Genomic DNA, 23,450 nt, shown 5'->3' on the forward strand with positions numbered 1-23,450 from the left:
GACAGAATACCTTAACGTTCGACAAACCGGCCGTGCGTTCTCGGTAAGCTACTAAACAAAGGGGAAGATCTGTAGAAGCCACTGTGGTTAAAACCTAATCTAACCAAGTTACCGATAACGACGTATTATTTAGTTACATGGACCTTTTTGTACAATCGAAATTAACAATTTACAAGCAGTTGATGCCATGAATTGGATGTTTGAAGGGAGGAGGCCTATCCCAGCAGTTACTATGACATCGGTTTTTCGACGCCCATGGCGCTCATGTGCCGATAATTTAGCAATGCGCCAGAAGTTCACGGTGAAACAAAGAACAGAAAAACGCTCAAGTTTTGATGGAAACGAATTTATTAAATGGCAAAAGAGCCTGTGTTTTTTGTCTGCGTGCAATTTTTCTCATGGGGCGGACAGACTTCCTAGCACACCAGCAAGTTCAAAGCATCCAAGGTTCCTTCGAGAATAGACGCAGCAAAGTGCATGAGCAAGTCAATAGCGTTCATCTCCTGGCCTGGAGCGGCTACAGGAGCCTCGGCAGTTTCATGGGTCACCGGCATTGTAGCACACCTTGTGCACCGGAAACTAACTGTACAATTTCGTCACGTTCCAAGATTCCGTAATGTGGGTGTCTGCTCTCGGGTAGTCGTAGAAGCTCGGCCCTACTACCACCTCGTTGAGCCGACGAAGCTGTTTCCCGGAACAGGGCAGGATTTCTTCGTCTTGTTATGCGGAGTGCTTGCGGTGCACGAAATACTTCATTGAGTTGGAAATGGCACTGACTCTCTTTTCCTTGTTCGCGTTCATCAAAGCATTGAGCCGTATAGGCACCTGTGGGGAATGGGGATTTAGTCGTTACATCGGAAAATTCGCAAGATCACGTTTCGCTAGATCCAGCTTTGGCTGTATAGAACCGCGCCGCCCAGTCTTCACTCGCTATTTGCCCTTCTTCTATTCTCCCTTCGTGATTGTCAACTTGAATCTCCATGCACTTTTCATTTTCTCAAGTATTTACTGGTACTATGCCCACATGTGTTCTTTTAAAACCGCTTCTGACATGCAATACGTAGATGCTTTACTGCCGAAAGGTTTCTCCTATTCATGTTGCGGGAACCTTGTGGCATGCTCGCTGCTGCACAGTCCCACCGAAGCCTGCCTAAGAATGCAAAGGCAATCTTTCATATCCCGTGTAGTCGGTAGACAGTGGGATATTTTTCATTTGCGGCCCATGCACCTAGCTCGAATGCAGGCGGAAAACACGCTTTCAATAGGCTTCCGCGTTCCTTTCGCTATGACGTAAACGAAAACAGAAGGTTTAGTTATTATGGCTGCTCAAAGCAGAACAGAAAGGTGCACAATGACGTCGTTTAGGGTACGCAAAAGAGAAATATTTAATATGACATTTCCGGCCACACAAACAGCGAATGCTCTTACAGTTCCGCATTGAACGAATAACTGCTAACTGATTTTTATTAACCGGCAGCTGGGCTGCAGCTTGATGATAAGGGGCGGTCCCGCTACAACTTCCAGAAAAACGTTTCGTTCATATCGCCTTTCTTTTTTTAGACACCAGTGTTTCTCCAGAAATGAATCCGTGCATCAGGTTCGGCTGGATCAACGGTGATAAGGTGGTGTTGGCTTCCCGCCTGGCGATTCATTCGCATGTATTGAGACTACGGGCTGCCAATTATTTGCTTCCGTTGCCAAAGACGTTATTACCTATAGCAGCTGAAGATCATAGCTAGGGAAGCGGTAGTTTGAAACAGGTCCTTTAAAGCGATATGTTTTCGTAACAAGAGACCGTCTCTCCACAGATAGCCTTTTTGAGATACGAAAGACGTAGGCTCTGCTTCGAGGGTAATTTCCGCACCTCGCTGCACACTGCCACGCCGTTTGCTCGCTTGACTCGTATGACCCTGATTAAAGCTCCGGCAAGATTCGGCTTCCCTCTAACGAAATTCCTACATTTCCTTGGAATGCGAAGATCTTAGACACGGGAACATGTCGCGACCCCTTCCAGATACATTTCTTGCGCCTACGTGGTCGCCCCATATTTCCCTGCGCCTTAAGTGGGTTGCCGTCTTCGAATTCACTACAGTGCTGATTCTCAAGACACGGCGCTAAGTCTAAACTACAGATTTCGCAACTTTCTTTTTACCTCTTTTTGTGACGAATGAGTGTCGAGATTACACATCAGCAACTTACACTTTTTGATGTTTTTGAAGATGCAACCAAGTTTGTCTCCTTTTGGTTTCCAGTGGTGTCTTGGTTCTCAAAACCCTCTGCAGGTACCTTGGACAAGTCCCGCATTGGAATTTCTGTGATAGAGAATGGCCTCACTTATTGATTAGCTAGAAATATAATGATGTTTCAGCTGTCGCGATACGAAATCTGGGGCTGCTGTATGGTCTAAAAACATGCAGCGTGACATGCCTATAACAAAAACCTTGTATTGTTCAGTTTAACTCCTGGCAAGGATACCACCCACTCACTGTGACCTGCAGTCTTGATAAGAAAGCTCTGGCATTTCCGTTCATTAGAACACTGACCTAGTGGCCGCATGTCGCTTGGTGGCCTCATTCACATGGCTGTGACAGTAGCGCAGTGAACCCAGTTTATGTCATCTCGACGAAAGGTAAACGGCACGCCACGGTCGGAAGCCGCAGCGAGTTACCGCGTCAGCTAGAACGAAAGCGTTATTTCGCCACTGCGCCGCTAGCTTGCTGCGATACGGTTCTGTCGCAGCCCTGTAAATGCGGCGCTTGTCTTGCAAGATCAAATGTTTCTTTTCCGATTACGAACAACCGTGGCTCCTAAAAGCGTACGTTCGTGACCCCAAGAAAAAGCCTCGAGCATTTTAATTTCTATGTGCCCGTTGTTCCAAAACATTCGGGAGCTGCTGAGCACAAACGTTGAAAAATACTCACTCTTAATCACTAACAGCCCCGGAAGTCTGTACGAGATTCACCGTATTTTGTACGAAATCAAACTATTTCTTCCGCTTTCCCGCTTCTTTTGTAATCCGAAGTGAACCAGTTATCCATCGTTGTGTCTCGAAATGCGGCGCTTACCGTAAGATTGGTGGTTGCGACACTGACTCTACGACTCGCAGAACAGGATAAATGCTTTTGAAAAGCTGAAACGAGGTGTTATGGTAACAAAGCCCGTCAAACGTCCGCTTTTTTGTGTATCTTCGACTCTTCACCAGAGGCTTTAACCAGCACTGTGCGGTACTATGCCGCAATTAGGCAATGTCACTAACACATTGGAAGCGAAAGATTCAGATGCTCCACAATGAAAACAATGCTCGCTGAGTAGAACCTTGTGAGTATAAACGGGTTTCGACGGTGATTTCAATTCGCAGCAAAATAAAAATTAGAATCAGCTGTTTTGCAGTAGGCATAGTGTAGAGGCTGCACACATGAAGCACACCTCTTTTGCGTAAAGCTCTGTACTTGCGCATTTGAGTACCGGCCCGGTCGGAACAGCTGCCGTGTACCTGCTTTCGTGCGCAAAAAAATGGCTTTCGTGGGCTGACCTTGGCTGCCTCCAAGCCAGGGGGGAACGCGCACCGCTACTCAGTACACGCGGCTGTGCTTTCCTATAAAGGGCATGTATGGCTGCGGCTAGATTATGCGCAAGGCTTTATGCGGGTCTGTTGCTATAGAAGCAGATGACTGAAAGCGTTCAGGGCAACCCGGTGTGCAGTGCTTTCAACTCCATTTTTACCGGATTTCATGTTGCCAGTTCAAAAAACGCGTGTTAACATTGACAACGGCGTCCTGAATTCTATTTCGCGGCATTACATCCCCCTGCGGAAATACAAAGGTAAGCAAATTTTTAGTAGCCTATAATGTGTTAGTCGGGAGCAGGAATAATCGCCCTGGGATTAATTGCTAATTAGAATTTTATGTAAGCCAAAAGTTGATACCGTGACATAGCATCATATTATACGTGTTGACTTCTGTTTTCACCAATTAAAAATCGGGACATTACTTCAGCAGTCGGAAAATTTGGAAATGTTGCCAGCAATCATTGGAACTACTGTACCTTTGTTGCGAGCTCAAAAATCTGCAACACTAGGGTAGCGTTAGTGTAACTGCTCTGCAAGGTTTCGCCTGAATCTTCGAAGTTTACTCTACATATTGTGCGTGCTCTGGGTTGTACGATTTCAGCGTGTAGGTTTGTGCTCAATATGAAATTTATATATTTATGTAGAAGATAACGGTTTGGAATTCGTTGGGTTACGTCATAATTACGTAATTGTAATTACGTCAGTGTAACTGGGAACGTTACTGTACCTGGGAAAACCTACACTGATTAGCATCACTTTCTCGCTGTGTCTTTTGATTATACCGTTTTTAATACTGCTCAGGCACCGTAGAATCCCTCTTGCAACCAGTCTTGACTAGCTTTGGACTTTCAGTATTGATAGTTATTGCGTGGCCATTTTATGTTTGTTTCAGAATAAACGTCGTTTAAAATAGCTTACATCTCGACGAATTATCACCTTTTCGGAAATAAATAACCTATTAAAACTTACGCAAACATGAAAAATTTTGGAATTCCATAACTTTTCATTGGGCGCAGGAATCTAGGCAGAGCCATGCCTTCTGCATTTGCTGCCAAGAAATGCCGGACATTCGGAACCAAGAACATTCCCGTGGACACCTGTTGGAGCGTCCCGTTGCTGGCGGCGCTCTCTACACTTCTCATCACTTTACCGGCCACTTTCATGCCCATGCTTTTCGTCTATTTCATGGATGACTACAACATAAGCCGGCAGAGTGCCGCGTGGCCACAGAATATCCTCACCATGTCGATGCATCTAGCAGGTAGGAATGCGTTATGTACCGACACAGAATGCTCTACCAGAGGTTAAAATTCCTAGCTAAAGGACAGTGGTCACTATATATCCCTCGGTTTACCTCTAACTCGAACTTTACAAGAAACGTGATATTTCTCTCTCTGGAGGTGCACGACCAGCGGAGCTCCATGCCGCTCCATTGGCCTTCGAGCGCATTAAACAATGCTTTAAACACTGTTTATTTTTCAATTACGGTTTGGCATAATTATTTTTTAATGAGCACAGTTTAACTTTGGGATGAAGTTTTATCCCAGCGGACAAACATAGGCCTCAATCTTTTTCTCCTTTTGAACCTCATACGATGATTTCAGACGGGACTAACGCAGTATTTATGTCTTTACTGATAAATCTCTAACTAAGAACTATAAAAGAAACTTTGAGAAATATTGGAGGTTTCGTAGCGGCTAAATGTCATCAGCTTTGTTTTGGAATAGCGTAAAACAAAGAAGAGGTGCATCCATTGTCTGCAACCATACTCCCTCGACGTCTGGTGTTGCATTGATATAAACCAGGAATTCCGTAACCCTGGCAAGTTCTCTGTGAAAAACTAATTATGATTTGTAAATGACATTTGGCGTAACAATAGAGTCGTCGAAGCCGCATATTTAAGTACAACTCTTTTCAATGTATGTAAATTAGATTGAGAGCTACAGAGCATTGGCGGAAAAGTTCGCCTAGCCTTCAAATATTATGATGCACATGACGTCGACACCCCGATAAGCCGTCAAACCTAGCCCATAAATATGAACGTTGCAGGCAGCACCACGCGTCTTTTTGCGGAATACTGGAAAGTAGAAATTTCCTCTCACAGGAGTTGCGTAACCTCTTAGGTGATTCTTCTAAGTAATTAAAGAATCGACGACACATAGTGCGACATCAAACCTCTCGCAGTCGTCATCGTTTCTACGGACGTTAGCAAAAAATCTGTTGTGATTTACTCTGGGTCAAAGGTAGAGTGGACTACTCGGTGCACGATGTGGTTAGTTCAATAATAAACTAAGCTCTCGTCAAGCGCTTATGTCTCACCTATTCCAATTTCCGTAGTTGAAAATTATTCCTCCTTTCACTATAAGCTCCCTGCGCTGCTTTGAGGGATACAAGTAAAGCGAAGCACCAAACTAGACAGATAATACTGAATCATATTTAGGAACTGAGCGCAAATTCTAATGAACACGTCGGCAAATTTCCAGTTCAGTCTAATTCAGCTAGGAGTGCGTAATAAATATTCACCCTTAACTTGCATGTTTGTAAGCATGACTAGGCAGTTGGGAAGTTGGATTATCGATTTGGGAAACTAACAATTTCATAAAAGATATACATACTTTAACGTTGTCTACGTATATTGAAATTTCCATGACTTAGCAATGAATAAAAAATGTGGACATGCGTGAGTCACGCACCAAGGATATATTGGAGGTGAGATAGTCAATGCGGCTGACGCAGAAAAGACCCCCGAGGCCCTATTCTGCAAAACAGGTCAATGTTTTTTGAGTAAGCCAAAAGCAAGCAATTCGGGAATCGTGCACATATTGAGTGTAATTTGACGGTAAGCTTACAGAGCTAACTAGCAAGCTAGCATATCTTGTTGAAGAATGATGTCGTACCACTGCTACATATTGTAAAAAATAAATCAGCGGCTGAGAATGACAAAGGAAACAGATTTCCTAAGTTAGCATTGGCGTAAACACCACAAGGTGAACAATTAGCGTTGATCGAGAAGTGACTACAAGGCGCGTGTTCAGCTCAAAACCATCTTTTAGTGGTTTTTGCATCTAGTTATTCTCTGTAAATTCTCTTAGACACATAGTTGAGTTCTCCGCTTCAATGGCAACTTCAAAACTTTTTGTTTCGTTATCAGCTTCTCGGCTGTCACCGCCGCCACGCCATCGTTTGCAGCTACGTTGCAAGTTTATGGCGTAACAGTACAAAAAATACCGTCGAGACCATCTGTTGTATGAAGATGTAAGGACAGCGAAACGCTACGCCTGATAATGGCGCCCAATTACTCATTTATAAAGCTCGAACGTACTCAGAACAGTAAGAAAAGAGTCAGTTATCTTTGTTAGTTGTGTCTGAATTTTGATCATGTGACTCATCAGCTTACTTGGCAGGGTGTGGACGAATACAATGCGTTGAGTTCTTTTAAATGGAGAGGCATGTATGGCCTCCTTGTGTTGCTTTTACGCCAAACTAATAACTGCTATTTTATTTCCCTACGTAATAAAAATACGGAAGTTATTCGTATGCTCTGTTATGACTGACTTAGAAACAGTCAAACAGTTACTTTGTTCCCTAGAAAACAATTTAATATCACGCTGCGTGCGACACTGCGCCTGTTCCAAGTTTACGATGATTTTACGGCTCCGAAGGTCGGCGAAATCGTTTGCCGTATTTCGCGGTGATGGCAGCGGCCATTTGCAGGCTGTCGCGTAAAATCACGCGTCTGTTACGCAGGCTGTAGTTACCAGTGTGCGAAGTATAGATCCCCGCCAACTGGTTTTATTATGTGACGTATTGTGAGCTAATTGCAAAGAAACCGTCACGTAAAACCCATGTTGCTGTTGAATTAAAAAAAACGGCACAAATTGTCATTTCTGCTGCATTTCTTCTCGTTTTCTAAGCCGGCAATAAAAATATTTACCACTATTAGCACGAAAAAAGGCAAACTCTAAAAGCGGTGCCCATACTCGTCAAGAGGCTTTAAAATCACCAAAAAAAAAAGGGGTATTTGTCATTCGGAAGCATGTGAAAAAATTTCAAGCATTCAGACAAAGAGCCAGAGGAATTCACTATTTCACAGATAATTCACGATGTTTATAAAAGGGTCTCATAGTATGTCGCAATGAACACTGATGCGTACTAAGATCAGAGCTGCTACAGTGAAATAGAGGATAGCGGACCAGACGGACCAAGTGATACCGGCCGCATTTCTCTCTGCCTATGCAGCGGAATGGGATCGTGGTTGACCCGCAGTTTGTCCTCACGCAAAAATTGCCATTGGGTTAGCCGGCGTGAACTGCTTCTGGTCTGTTCCGGGCGCCCTACGGATCAGTGTTTCTCATTCTGTCTTACTCGGTGGCGTTGGTATGTGGATTCAAGAGATCTGTTTTGAAGCTGGGCTAGTTGGGGAAGTGCGCTATAGCAGTAGCCATAAATAGTTTATTGCTATTATTTTACACTTGCGCTTCTAACTTATTCAGTGCAAAACTAACCGTCTACCTAGGTCTTTTATGGAAATTTTGTTATCAAACTTGTGCCCTACCCAGCTTATTTCCTGAGGCTCATTGAAAAAAGTAGTCTATAATTCCTGCTGGAAGAAGATTTCTGTTGAAGAACCTGTTTTTTGTGTTTTCGTAAGTGGGGATTAATCTTGCGTTTTTTGCTAACTGTAACCATTTGTTGCTAAGGACATGCGCCAATTAGTGAGATGCGCAAGAATTAAGACAAAACGCCTAAGCGCAAATGGTGTCCAAGCCGCCGATGATGCTAAAGAAACTCGCAGTTTATTTTGGCACGCCCGTGTTATCCCAGCAGTTTAAAGTTACTCACTCAAAGATTGACAGACATAGGTGACGACAGCTGACGATTACTGTAGTCCCTAAGGCGAAATTTGTGCGCAGCGCGAACTGCAGTCCTATCTGTCACGGCGCACAGCTTCTGCATTGCAGGAAGTGATCGCGTGATCAGGAAACTCAGGGTGGCACAAGCTACATTCTGTTATCTCGGAGCGCATCGCCGCGGCCGAGCATGTTATTGTAAATCACGTTCGAACCTACCGCGCAAATTTCACGTGGTTCGAATGAGCCACGCAACAAGGAGTACGCGAAGCCAACGGAGAGCTCGTTCATCACTCAGTCCTGAGTGCTGCAGTGCGCTTAGACAGCAGTCACTCGTGGGTTCTTTCGATGGCAGCGATGGGCCTCGGCGTCGGCGGCGCCAACATCGTCTCAGGAAGGATGTCCGACGGCGTCTCAGGAAGTGAACACGTATCATCGTCGAGCGCACGACGGCACGCGCTGCTATGGCAACCTCTCGCAGCGCACCGCCACCGCCCATCATGTCTGACGGCCTCTTCATCAGACCTTCGCAACAACAATTTATTCATCTCTTTCCTTGCAATGTTCATTCGCTCTGTTACGGCGCTGACGCCGACGTCAAACCACAGTAGCTGCAACCAAAGTGCTACGCACTAACTTCGCGGTACAGCGATGCGCCTGCATCTATAAGAACGATAAATTCTTCTCAAGAGGAAGGTTCATATTGCGCTGGGTGTTGTTAAGTTACGTGCCTATCTCTAGGCTTGCATATCATGCTACCCCCCCCCCCCCTCCCCCCAACAGTAACAGGGTGGAAGCGCCGACGTCATGTTGAAAGCTTTGAGTGCACTGTGCATCCCGCAATACGCATCCCCAGACCGGCATATCAGCTCCGTGATTCAGAACATCCCTTACCGATTCCTGGCAGGACGAAGCAGCAACATTCCTTGGCGAAAGGCTGTAGCGCTCCGTGGTGCGCAAACGTGTCATTGAGGTTTTATTTCTTCTACGGTAGAGGAAATGGGCGCCGCTGCAAATTGTAAAAATGTGGTTGATGCCTCCTTCATAGGAATCGGTATAACACAAAAGTGAAATGCTCCTTCATAGGAGCGGTTAACTGTTCATTGTGCATCCATATGAACTTACCCATCGCTATTTATGTTACGTCGGTATGGCACAGTTAGACGCACGCACGTGAAACACTGAATTTCCCGCCCCGGAATATTGCGTAAATCCGACTGAAATCATAGCTCCTTGGAAACCCTGCGAATGAAACTGAACCGAAACCGAAACCGAAATCAGTAGGTTGCGGAGGGTGTTGCCATTCACCCGCGTCCCGCGTACCCGAAGATGATGGCGTCGAGGCGCCAACTTTTAGAGCTCATTAGCGTCATGATGAACTACTTCGCTTCGCCTATTCTAGAAGACAGCACTATCTTAATGAATAAGGCAGCGGAAAAGATATAGGGCGCACTCGGAAGTCTACTTGCGCTTGAATTCATAGCGCAGTAAGCATCGCGGTGTGTGGTCCCCGTTGCGGCGAGGGAGTTTGTGGCTTGAGTACGGGCGGAGTCTCGTCAATGGAATGGAACTCGTTGATTGCGCCGCTTCAATAGCTTAGCATCGTCAATGGAGCGGAGAAAGAAAAGGTGGCCCAGCAAGAGTTGCGTCACAGATAAACGTGACGGCACTGGAAAAACAAGTTCACCCCAGCCGCGAAGGGCTTTATTTATGCGGATGTGGCGTGATGTCTGACCAGTGGAGGTTTAGGTCTAAAAGACGTAGAAACAAAAGCTCAGAAAGAAACATCAGCCCTACGTAGCGGTTAAAAGATGCCTGTTGGGGTAATTTTCCCCAAAAGATCGTTAAACGAAAGCGATGAAGACAGAACGACGGCTTAGGAAAAGTCACGACAGAGGCCCGAGCAGAATTTAGCAGTCACAGAGTCTTTGATTTACGCACTTCAGCAAACCTAATTTCCCCGAGAATGTTTTTCCAGCGTTCATCGTTATGCGGAAACTGGGAGCCTTCCCACGTCACTTGGCACGTGAGCGGCTAAAGCAATACTTATTTGAGGCGTCTTTTATCAAAAGGGCCAGTTTGCTCAGATACGACGTATGCAGTTAGTGAAAAATAGAGAAACTGCGCTCCCTACCTTTCAGACTCCGGAAGATTTTGGCACTGGTATGTCGAAAAAGGGCGCTAAGGACTAAAATCACCTGCTCCTTTATAAGTGGCCTTAGTGGCTGATATCCTTCTTCAACAGGGTTTCCAAAAGGGCCTACATGCCAGAAAGGGCATAGTAAAAATCATGCACGCCTCCATTAACCGACTACGATGGTTGAACGCGAAGCATTCTTGTAAGAGATTCCTCGGTTGCTGTCTGGGTTTTCTGTTCAGTTTTCCCGTCCATGCAACTCTCTCAGAAAACAAACTGGTTTGAATGCGCCGAAAGGGCGCAGTCTGGTGGACATTTCCTTGATAACTTGAGGAACCCCGGACCTATTTCGATCACGGGAAGCGTTTACTCTCCACTTCACCCGCAATCATTATTGTCGTCAGAGAGAGAGAGAGAGATAATCAACTTTTATTGAGCCCAATGAGGTATTGGCTAGTGCACGCAGGCACCGGATGGGGTGGAACCCTCTTCTCGGGTCCCATATGCGTCTAGCAGCTCCTGGCCCCTGGCTGCCAGCGCGAGCTGGATCGTCAGGTCGGGGCTAGACAACAAGGTCTCCCATCGCTCTCGGGGGTCGGGTGTGGGAATAGGGGTGGGGGGCGGGCGGATTTTAAGAGACTCGCACTCGGCTAGGACGTGTGCCAGAGTGCCTTGTCTCTCCTTGCAGAACGGGCAAGTACTCTCGTACCTGTCAGGGTACATCTTGTTTAGAAGTGTGGGATGCGCTAGCGACCCTGCCTGTATTCTTCGGATTACGGTCTGCTGTTTTCGGCTCAATTGTGGGTGAGGCCTGGGAAATCTGCATCTACGCTCTCTGTAAATTTCAGTTATTTCTCTATAGCTCGTGATGGGGCGCAGCTGCGCCGGCTCGTCCTCGGCCCGGACGGATAACTCTCGGGCTTGGTGGTCGGCGAGTTCGTTTCCTTCCACCTTCGAGTGAGCCGGCACCCACACGACCTCTAAGGCTCGCCTCGAGGGACTTCGCTTGGACAATATCGCATGTGCCGCGGGGGACACCCTCCCTTTTCGGAAGCTGGCGTACGCCTTCTTAAAGTCCGTTACTATAGTGCCGGCCCTCGGATGTGTTAGCGCGAGGGCCACGGCAACTTCCTCTGCTTCGATTGCCGTCAGAGAAAATTCGCTTTCCTGCCGTGCGTTTTGCGTTGACTACAGTCGACATCACTGGGTGGCTGAAAGCTTCGCAATAAAAAATGGCATCTAAGACCTTCTTAGGCTATGATATGAATCTAAAAAAATTGGTGTGCTATTGTTGAACGCGTCCCATAATTTTCCACGTCGTAAATTTTCATGTGGATTTTTTTTTCTCTTTTATTTCATTTATCACGAAAAAGACACACTTGCGTTCATGCCGCCAAATAAAGTAAAGATATACCACGCACTGCCTTTGCCACTTTCCCACTGCTAGATAAGTGACCAGCGCGCTAAAACTACCCATGTACTTATTTTGTTTTGAAGGGTAAGACAGCGGAACCTAGCCATCCTTACGTGCTAGGTCGGGGCGGCACCATCCCGCGACTAGAGCGCAGACATCGAAAAAATTTGGCGTGTGAACTTAGTGATTCCCATTATTACGGATTTAAACTAGTTAGTTTAGTAAGGTTGAGAATTGCTAGAAAGCTGAGGGAACTTTTATAATCGCTATTTGTCAGGACCAGTTGCTGCTTCCAACTTTTGTAATATCTCTTAAAACACACTCGAATTGGTATTCATCAATTTAGAAAACGGAATTCCCATTCGTGGCAAGCCGTCCGCAAAAAGGCATTGTTTCCCTAGCGGCCAGATGTCTGTTTGCGGTCTCTACATTTTGAATTCCCGCTCTTCAAACCAATCTCTAACGTATCTTTGCCGTACGGCCACTTCATTTTGTTGGGTCGCGGTTACCCAGGATGTGCTGTTGAACACGTTTATTAAGCTGTGCGAAGGAAGCACGCAACGAATTCGAAGCTGTGCCAAAACAGGCCCAAAGCAACCGTCGCTAAAGCAGATGACAAAGCCGTACCGCTGACGCGCCCAGCAGCGAGAAGGCACCTCTGCGCGCGTAACGCTGAGTAAATTTGCCGCGCCATCTACAGTGTGCTCCGTGAGTGAAATCCTACCCCCTACCCCCCCCCCCCCAACCTCCCGCACCTTCCTCCTCCACCGCCGCCTCCGCCGCGTTGGGATTTTAGTGTCCCACACACCCCGAAAAAACAGTTTGCTGGTAGTGGTAGAACGCTTTGCTTGAAAAGAAATAGTGTGGGCGCAAGTACGTTCCCCTAGGGAACGCCAGAAGTAACGGGAAGGACATCCGAATATGACCTTTAACGTTGACATATTGCTTGCGGCTAATTAGATATGAGGAACATACGCAGGGTCGAAGGGTCTAATCAAACCAAGAAATATGACATCCACGTGGACATTTTTATTTAGATAGGATGTAAAAGTAAACCACAGTTGATAGTTGAGTAAATGTAGGCATGCGTTACGAAATGGGTGTTGGAAGGGGGTCGATATATTGCGTTGGTCCAGAAATTCTAAGCTACACGTAGCAACAATATGTTCGAGACGTTTACAGGCACATCAGAATATTGAAATAGGGGGATAGTTGGGAAGAAGAAGAGGATGACCATATCTATGAACGCAACAACACGTTCTGTGTTGAAGTGAGGGGGCAAGGTAGCGGATTTAAGGGAGGCCTGGAAGAGCAGATCTAGAAAGCTGGCCAGGGTTTCTAAATAACGTCCCATCAGAGAGTCTTGAATGCCATCGGGGCCAAGAGATAGTACAAAGCTGGCCAGGGTTTTGGATAACACCCAAAAAAAAGCGCCTGGAATGCCATCGTTGCGAAGAGATGGTTTAGTTTGTAACCTAAGAAGCATACTCAGCTTACCGGAATACAAGATAACATGAACATCAGTGGGAAAAGATACGCTGTTATTTTGGAGCGGCAGAAAAGAATAAACACAGGGTAAGTGGTTATTAAAGTGATCAGCTATCATAATGGAATTGCCGGTCAGCAGGCCATCATGCGAGACATCGCTAACCCTTATTGCCGTACACCAATGGAATTCCAGAACTTCTTTGAATTATCCTTTGTGAAGCTGGGCAAAGCATTTTGAAATAGTGTTCTTTGGCATGCTTTATTTCTTCCGACAGAGCTGCGTGAATATCGACGAGTTTGGGGGAGGATTCGCATTTACGACGTAGCCGTTTAGCTTTCGTTTCAGATGTATAATCTACCTCGTTATTCAACGTGTACACTCGGCTGTTTTTTAACCTTGCTATAGAATTCAATTGCCGAAGCAGTGCAGATACATGTTCTTATACCTGTCCCATAGAACTGAGGTCGTAGGCCTGAGGTCTGCATGTACGTCATAGAAATCTCCAGCATAGGTTTTGAAGTAGAAGCCACAATGCATTCATAAAACAGCCTTTATGCAGCCGGGGGCAGAAAATAGTCCTTGTGTTTACCATCAAATAGAATCAGTGGTGGCCCTCGAGTTGTGTGTGCCTTGCAATCGGGCAATTTATGTTTTTAGTTTAACACAAACTGTGTACATTCATAGTGTTCACAAACGGATGTGCTGCTTTTTCTAAATTGAACGCATTATTAGCCATAATGTTAAAATATAATAAATAGAGTAAAATAGCTTTGACTTATGGTACCTAAACACTCGAGAGGAGGCGCAACTGTTGTCCTGATTAATTATTGACGCTTCAATGTCGCGCTACTAGGTGATAAAATATAAAACGTACAAAAAATTGCCCCGATCCAGGGAAGAAGCAACGTTTTTGAGGCTAACAATTTGCACATAGAAAACAGGGGTGATAATTATTAATGACTTTCATAGATCGTTGCGGTTGGGTTTTAACAAAGATAAGGGCTCCATAAGTACCAATGAAGAACGCGTGAACACGAAACATTATTACAAATTTTATCCATTTACCTCGTTAAACATACTGACGAAGCACTAAAAGTGGTACATCAAGATGAGCCCTTAGAAAATAATTTCCAGTGTTTCTAAATACACTAATGTTGTTTGGCCAACACTGTCAACAAAAGTAAAACGCCGGGTTTCAAAAAGACAACCGTTATCCACACTTTGGGCCTCCTGGATTCTTTGGCAGTCCCCTACTAACTGAAATGTTGTTTCAATGTTATTTCCACCGCATTTAAACTTCGTCCTTTGTTGCCAACACAACAAATTGTAAATGCTTTTTCAATAATAATTTTGCAATTACGGTCATGAGAACATAACTACAAATTGCAGTAAAGTGATGACCTAAGGAACTTTGTTTAACTAAAATCCCGTTGTTGTCTTTGGTTAGGCCTATTATTGCTCAAACGAGGATCTCAAACATTGTGGCGTTTGGGTATTATCTGGTATTATCAAAGGTGTGCCAGTTAGGTCACGTGCGGGATCTGGCGTCCGCTCGCACTAGAGAAGAGACACCACAATGAGCGTTTAAGTTGAAGCTACACTGCTATAGCGATGAATACTCTTGAGATACTTCGTTCAAGGCCGCACTAAAAAGATTGCTTTCCAGCTGAAGAAGCATCCTACAACACAATTGCCTGCCAACAACACAGTTGCTTATTACAATAACTTTGTCTTATCGGGTGAAAATGCAGCATTTCCCAATGCTTGGTGGTCGCAGAAGTGAGATGGAAGTCAGATGCGGAGTTGAGCAACTATAGTCGTACCTTTAAAAGTATCGCAGTACAGCTTACTACCAGGACCTCAAATTTTCTGATAATCATAGAATGCTGGTGCAACTAAATAGTGGCGGATTTCTTGGCCGTTTACATTGAGAATCCGTCATCGCTCATGCATTTCGGTTCAACGCTGTTTGTAAGGAGCATGTGCGTGAAGGCAGTAGATGAATGCTATTCGTTTAACTACAGCCAATTTTGGCTTCTGGGTACGCTCCACATTACGGCAGGCGCGAACGACAACATTCTACTTCCATCGGTGCTATACGGGTGAGGCCATAGCCACACCTCTACGGCACAGTTCTGACATAAAACCACCAATAAGTAGCCACAGAGAGTTTGCGGCCCTGCTGCCTTTGTTGGTACAGCACACGTGGCATTCTGAAGTCCGGTGTTCGGTTCTCCTTACGCTAGTGGGATGACCTTTTCCCTGCAGTTTTAGATTTGTGTTGCTCATCGCAACAAAAATCGGCCAGAACCCCTCTCGAATTACCGCCACGATGCACGACTATTCACGCGATGCAGTGAATGTTTTTGCGGCTGTGTCATATTTATATAGGCGAACCGATTCCCGTTTATTATCTGCCTCATGGGTTTCAATTTGATTTTCGTTTGGTGTGCAATTTCGAATTGACATTTTAATTTTTCCTTCCACATCCGCTTCCCTCACACTTCTTATTGTGAGGGGAAACTGACGGCCATACCATGACGGCCATTAGACAGAAAGAGGCCAGCCAAACTCTTTACTTTTATTTCCCTATCCTTTTTGCACCCTTTTCCTTTGCTCCAGTTTTTCTCTGCACTCTTCTTGGTTGACTGGTCGTTTTCCCATGCCTTCCGCTCTTTCGATGCTCATTTTGGTGGGTATTTTTGCAACACACTTCCCCTGCGTTTTTTATTCTTGTGCCTTCAAACCAACTCGTCTCCGCTACACTGCCTACACTCTTCGAGGTTTATGCGCCGAATCAGGGCTTCGGGAAGGCAAAAGGAAATAGTGTAGGAGTAGTTGAATAGATGAAAACACATCAAATGCAGCCCAAAATTGCTAGATGCCAAAACGCCCAGCCACTACATACGGCGCTCAAAACAGTATACATCACCAAATTGCCTTGGACCTGGCCTCTATGAAATAACTGAAGGTTACATATTTTCTTCAAGCATGCTTGTGCTTGGCCAGCCGCTAGAAACTGCAATCATGCTTTGTCAGCTAATAATTTATTAAAGCGCAGTGCACGTGTTTAGAGGCTAGGCACCTAGCTGCAATTTGCGGCTCGACAAGCACAACTCGCAGAAGAATATGCTATTAAGAAAATTGGTACAAAGCTCTGGAACACATTACAGCACTTGTCTCGCGTTCTCGCATAGTGTGTGGTCTACCTTTCAGTCACCTCGTCTATGTCAATCACTGCTTTTCAACCTCGTTTAATGTCAACCACAAATCTTTTCAGGCCTCCTGGTAGGTGCGCTGCAACAGCGATGCAACGTTGTGAACATCGCAATTTTTGGCTGCTTCCTGGCGTCGGGTGCGCTGATTGCCTCTGCCTACCAAATCAACGTAGTGGGTCTTTCGTTGACGATTGGCGTTGCATATGGTAAAGTAACAACTTTGTTGTACCTTTTAGGCCTAGTGCACGATTGACGAGACAGAGAAAAGGATTTTTAGGTGAACTCGTCCTGTCACGGTCAACCGCTTTTTTATGCTGCGTGTTTCGCGCTTGATCGATGTAGTCGTGTTTGAAACATCATCCTGCTCCCTGCATCCCGACCAGACTGTGTAAGTCTTAAGTACTAACCATGTGTCGTGACAAGCAGGGACATATAAAAAAATAGCTTGTATACATACAATGCGAAGGTGTATCGAAACTAAATAACGATAGAAACATTTCTCTGAGGCTCAAACAGGTAATTGAAAATGAGAGAAGTGCACTCCTGGACACACCGGTCATGAACATAATGGCCCATGACTCGCAAACATAGCTTCGGGTACATTTGCAAGTAAAGGCGTTGTCGTGAAGATACAGCTAATCTCGTTAACTCCTCTCGGTTAACTCGGCAGTGTGGCGAACCTTCAACATGGTTCGTTTTATCATACGCTGTATAATTGGGTTGAAGTAGCGTTTTCTACAGAAGGCGTATTGTGCTGCGCTTTGCTCACATGTGACGAGTCGAATGTTTCAACCAAAGAACTGCTTGCTGCTTTATATTTTGCGCAACTCTCATCATATTTACACTGCGTGAGGTAATGTTTCATTCCACTGAGCCACTCAATAAGATTAGTCAGGGATAAGTGAGAGGCAATAAAAACGTAGATGATAAAAATACTGGTAAATGTAGTGCAAAACTAACAGAGGTAAAAAATAGTAGGCCTTTATTCATTATCATGTAACCGCCATCTTTCTCGCGAACGTACAGACTCAAGAGCGCTTGCTTGCGTTCCACGTATCAAAAATAATTGCAATTGATCTTTTTCTCGTTTGCACTGCCCTCTTTTCAGGGCTCGGGCTTGGATCTTTGATAACGTCCGTGTCCATCTACAACCTTATTCTTTTTGACAAGTACAAAGCCACTGCTGTTTCATTCACGTACATCGCCTGGGCCCTCACTACCTTCTTCGCGCCAACAGTGCTCTCCCGCCTCCGTGCGACGTTTGCCCCTCAGGGAACACTGCTTATGACCGGTGCCATTCTCCTCCACACGGTGCCTCTCTGCCTACTACTAAAGATTCCTACACCAGTAGGGCCCACTTGCTTCAAAAACTGCTTTCGTAAGTGTTCAACGCGCACCCATCCTAGAACATTTAAACTGTCCAAGAAAAGTTCAGTCGCCCTTGAAGAATTATCCGCCGCTACATTACGTCACCCGAGCATTGTCATCACTGAAAATATGTCAGATGCTGCGGAGAAGGCGACACCAATCCCTATTCAAGAGAATGTGCAAACCACGAATGGGACTGTGCAGACGCCAGTGATATACCAGAAGGCTCTCGAAGAGTCCGATTCCAGAGCCACACAACATACCTTCAAAGATTCAGTCGCTGTGTTACTGGTGCCCGCATTTTACGTGTTTATGGTTGCAGCGGTAGCTGGAGACTACTCAATGGTGGCCATGACAACTACTGTCGTCGACTTTGCCGTCGGCAACGGAGTGGAGATGAGCCAAGCACAGTTCCTGGTCTCGTTCGGTGGTGTAGGAGCCCTCCTTGGCCGTATCATCATCATGCCCATCTCAGACGTACTGCCATCGAGTCGTTGCCCACTTTTTACCGGTGCTCTAGCGCTCACAGCCCTCTGCACGATTCTCATGACGTACGCAAAAAGTTACGGGTACGTCGTTGCGCTATACATTATTTTGTCCACGGCAGATGGGTTCACCAGTTCTGTTAGAAACCTCCTGGTAGCACAGTACCTCGGTGTTGACCGAATGGCCACCTCCACAGGACTGTACGGTCTGCTGATGATTCCAGTGTCCCTGGGCAGCCCATTAATACTAGGTGAGGACAAAAATTTTTATGTGCACCTTCTTTAAATAGCATAAATATCATAGAAGATGATCTATGCTGAATATGGCTTAGTTATTTCTACAAGAAGCAAACATGGTTCGCAAGTGCTTCTAATACCGGTGTACGCTTTGCTTTATATTGAGGAAACAACATAAAGCTATTTTACTAGAGCTCTAGCACTAGTCATGGTTGCACAACTGACGTTAAAATCAGTAATATCATTATTAGGTATCCACTTTAAAATACATCATTTGTATTTCTCTATCCAGGCAAATTGTTGTATTTTTTTAAATATCATTAGGTTGTTCAGCTTTGTTACTGCTACCAGGTATTAAGCTGTTTTTACTTTTAGAGCTCATATGTGAATGGGAAATAACCGTCATGCCCAGGATTTAGGGACACGCGCCGCCGAAACCTGATTGCGCCCTCTCCCGGCGCTTCGCTCGTCCGGGGGGCGTAACTGAATGGCGCATAAAACACACGGCCGACGTTTAATAACAAAGACAGCTATGAGAAGCCACTCCGGGATATCCATAGCATGGCTCCAGCGGCATGCTGTTGCAAAATGTTACGCTTGTATCACTAACGTACGAGGTTCCCAGGGCGTCTAAACTTTTTCTGCTGCTGCCTACGAAAAAGTTTAGACGCCCAGGGAACCTCGTACGTTAGTCATACAAGCCTACAATTTTGCCACAGTGGGCCGCTGGAGCCATGCTACTGATGTCCCGGAGCAGCTTGTCATAGCTTTTTTCGTTTACAAACAGCGGCCGTGTGTTTTATGCGCCATTCAGTTACGCCCCCGACGAGCGAAGCGCCGGGAGAGGGCGCAATCAGGTTTCGGCGGCGCGTGTCCCTAAATGCTGGGCATGTTAAATACCTTTCGTTTATTTTAGCGCCGCGATTGAGTCATTCAGTGTACACTCTAAGGTCCAGCCGAGATTTCTTGGCCCTTCAAGAGTGTACGTTAATAGTCGTACGATTAAGTAGGCATGAAGGTGCATTTAATTGTACCCAACTTCTAATACACTAAAGACCTCGCCGTGTACACGTGCTTCGGTGATAATAAATATAAAGTTCCAGTTGATGCAATTAATACATATATACAGTAAGGATTAAATAACAGTAAGTGTAACTCCCAAATGATGTCAATAACTTATACTAGAACGATTGTACCGTGCTCGGCGGTTTCAAAATCACTCATTGCTCGTGATATCCCCTGGGCGGCCCCGGCTGCTTTGTTAACCGCGTATTTCCCAGCAATTCATATTTCAAAGTGCGAAACATGTTTTGCTCAGTCTCCGCAGCCGCAACAGCGTTACGCCTTGCGCTATATTTAACTTTTGCTGAATTAAGTAGGATTAAAGATTTAAATAGTCCTACTACAGATAATTAGTTGAAGGAAATAAACGAATACGCAAAAAGTATCAAACATTAAAAATGAACGAACAAACAAACAATGTATTTTATACACCGCTCTTAGAAGACGACGACGAAGTAATGCCCAAACCGCCAACTGAAGGAAAAAAAGTATTGAAAGCCCCCGCCGTGTAACCGTCTGCATTTGCACAAGGGCGCATAATTGGGAAACGTGACACGCCTGACCTTTATTATGGAGAAAGTCGAGATAAAAGCTCCGAAATAATTTATGTGAGAGAAAAAAAAAGCAAAAGTACAAAAACTGCTAAACGAAATTAGAACTGTCCATTCAATGAACTGCCCTCACTAGATGAAGGCAGAAGTAAATGAGATTGCGAAACACAAAACACACCAAATAAACAGCATCACAATGACAGTGCACCTGCTCGCGGGTGCACAAGAATTTAAAATGAGAAAGTGAATGCATGAAGTAGTAATACTGATAGCGTAAATAACGCAATCGGAGCACGGAAAATCCAAAGAACCTCAAAAAATAAAAAATACAATGTAATTGAACTATGAAAACAACAATATGCACTTGAACGAGCGGGCTGTACACACCGGCAATAAAGTACCCCTGAAGTGCGAACTGAAACGAAAAAAAATTGAGGAAGCATAATCCTTGCAAACGCTTGCATTTGCACAAAAATACCCAATTTTTCGAGTTAGCACATTCAATCGGCATTCTAAAGCAACTGGATAAATATGGTACAAGGGACAATAAGAAGGCAAGAAAACTCCTAAGAGAAAACAACTTGTCAATTTGAAAGATTTACATGACAGAATTTATCTTGTAAACCTTCCCTTAAAGGTGGATACGAAAATAAAAACACGAAATATATAAACCTACTTACGAAAGAATTACAGAAACAACCCAGCCATGCTTGTTCCTGCATGAGCGGGAAAATATATATACGGGGAAGTGTACTCATGTATTCGTGATTTTAGGTTAGACCGACGCCTGAGCAATCAAAGCTGACGAAGTAATTTTGGCGCTTTTGTAGAGCATTCTAAAAAACTTCCGCATTGGTTTGGCGGAAATACTTACTGACGTGAGGTTTTTTGTTTTTTTTTACAACGGTGACCTTTTTTAATGAAAGCAGTATCTGCAGTTTCCAGCACTGTTTTCCTGGTGGAAATCGTGTGAAAGGGACATCGCAATCCCTGGTTGGAGTGCTCCACGCCTCAAACCGGCGATTCCTGATTCGGAATTTTATTTTTTTCTCTGTATCTTCGGTTTTCCATAAAACAATCTTGTTAGTTGCGAATATGCCTAGCGATAATAATACCTTTCCTACTAATTGCTTCTTCGAGGAGCCTAGGTTCGCACTTTTGGAAACAACATGCTTGTTCAAAGTTAGCAATACGGGGTCAGAAGTAGGCGATATTTTTGATTATGCGCAACTAGATTTTAGTTAGGAAAAAGAAGTAACCCGTAAGAAGTAACCCGTAAAGTTAGCAATACGGGGTCAGAAGTAGGCGATATTTTTAATTATGCGCAACTGGATTTTAGTTAGGAAAAAGAAGTAACCCGTAATACAACAAATTGTAGTTCTAATATCTGGCTCTCTTAAATTTCTCAAGCTGCACTAAACAGGCGTCTAGGAAGGTGTACATTGATTTACGATCACACTTCTACAAGCGGGAATCTTCGTGCGTTAGAATAATGTTTAGGCTTTAAACGGCATTAACAGCAGTACGCGCGCTGTAGTTAAGCTATGGTGCCTCCTCTTCTTTAAGCGCTCTTGGCAATAAACAACAGTGCTGCGTGTGACTTTCATGTGTTTTCAACACACTGACTATATTTGTCGTGCCTTCTTCTTCTTTTGCATTTTTCAGGGTTTTTTAGAGACAACAGCGGATCTTACAACGGTTTTTACCTCATGCTTGCCTTGGCCAACTTGTGTGCTGCCACCATACTTGCCGTGTTCCTTATTTTCGGCTATGTCTCCGACAAGCGATCAGCCATGGAGGGAAGGAAAAAGAATTCATTGCCCTCGCAGACTAAAGCAACAGCGCGACGAGGACATACATCCGCCCTTGCATAATTTCAGCTTTTATGGTAATATAGGTGGTACGAATTGCTCAGCACAACTTCTTTCCAAGCCCAAAATTCTCTACAGCCCGATATTGAACGGAAACAGCACCAAAGCGGGGAATTGCAGTCACTTGTGGTGGCAGTTTCCAGCCATACGATTGGCATTTTGACAGCACAGCTGTTTAAGCTTTTAGATCCTCCGTCCGGCGTTACCAGCGAAGTTAGCTCAGCCGAGCACACGTGAGCGCGCACCCCGTGAGGCATGCCCGGCGTCGTCCAGGAATGCGCGTGGGCGTGAACCACTTGAGGAGATCGCAAAAGATACCAAGAAAAATACCGAGCTCACGAGAGCGTGCGCTTCGGAAGGAGCGCCCTGGGTCGGCAAGCTCCACTTTCGAGAACACTCTACACAGCGTTCGTGACGTTATTTGTCGCGTGCTATTCCGGCCAGCTCTAGTGTGTTCGCGCCTGAAGGTGGGAGCAGACGCCGTGTTTGAGAGGACGGTTGCCGCGGGCTCGAGCAAGTGCTGAGGCAGTCTACTTTGGGAGAAATGTTAAAGCATGCGGACAAAACGGACAAGGCCGGCCAGTCATGAAGAATTTTCAACGGCAAGTTTCGAAATTCATGTTAGGTGCAACAGCCCCGTGTGCGACGAAGGAGGAGGGACGGCCAGCTTTGCTATTTGTGAAGCTTTCCGCCACTATTGCAAGCCGGGCCAATTGTTTTGGAGGAAAATTTTATGTAGTGCAAAACTTTGTTCAATTAAATACAAATTTTCAATAAAGAAATTTTTTCAGTGACAATCCAATAACTGCTACATATACATGGTCTTCAACAAAGTGTAATATTATGTTAAAAAAAAGTTGTTTGCTTTGACTATTGTAGTAAAGACGAAAGCGCGGGAATCAATACCAAGGTGCTCACAACTCCCACATTACGAGTACTGTCACCTTCTATGTCGTTATTTTTCCGTTTTCTCAGTATAAACACTGATATAAGGTGAAATCATGCTCAAGGGATTTTCAAAAATTTGGGCACTTAGTGGCCTCCCACAAACAAACTTCGACTTGCAAGAAAACATGAATGAGTGGATCATTCCGGAACAAGAAACAAGACGCACTTATCAGGCGAAAAAAGCTTGATAGAGAAGTTTGACATGTTCAATATAGAACACTTGGAAAGAGTTATAAATAACGGCAAGGACTC

General features: G+C 45.0%; 1 protein-coding gene across 1 annotated transcript; it reads left to right on the top strand.

Moving 5' to 3' along the window:
• The first annotated feature begins 3,574 nt into the window (after positions 1-3,574).
• On the top strand, positions 3,575-23,053 carry LOC144146446 (monocarboxylate transporter 12-like). Its single transcript, XM_077678401.1, has 5 exons — positions 3,575-3,822; positions 4,585-4,829; positions 16,739-16,882; positions 17,785-18,780; positions 22,045-23,053. The coding sequence occupies exons 2-5, from the start codon at positions 4,601-4,603 to the stop codon at positions 22,251-22,253; spliced, it is 1,578 nt and encodes a 525-aa protein (XP_077534527.1). The 5' UTR covers positions 3,575-3,822; positions 4,585-4,600; the 3' UTR covers positions 22,254-23,053.
• Positions 23,054-23,450: the final 397 nt, after the last annotated feature.

The sequence above is a fragment of the Haemaphysalis longicornis genome, unplaced genomic scaffold, assembly GCF_048455015.1.
Source record: "Haemaphysalis longicornis isolate Haplotype H1 unplaced genomic scaffold, Haemaphysalis longicornis Haplotype H1 scaffold_7, whole genome shotgun sequence".
Classification (NCBI taxonomy): domain Eukaryota; kingdom Metazoa; phylum Arthropoda; class Arachnida; order Ixodida; family Ixodidae; genus Haemaphysalis; species Haemaphysalis longicornis.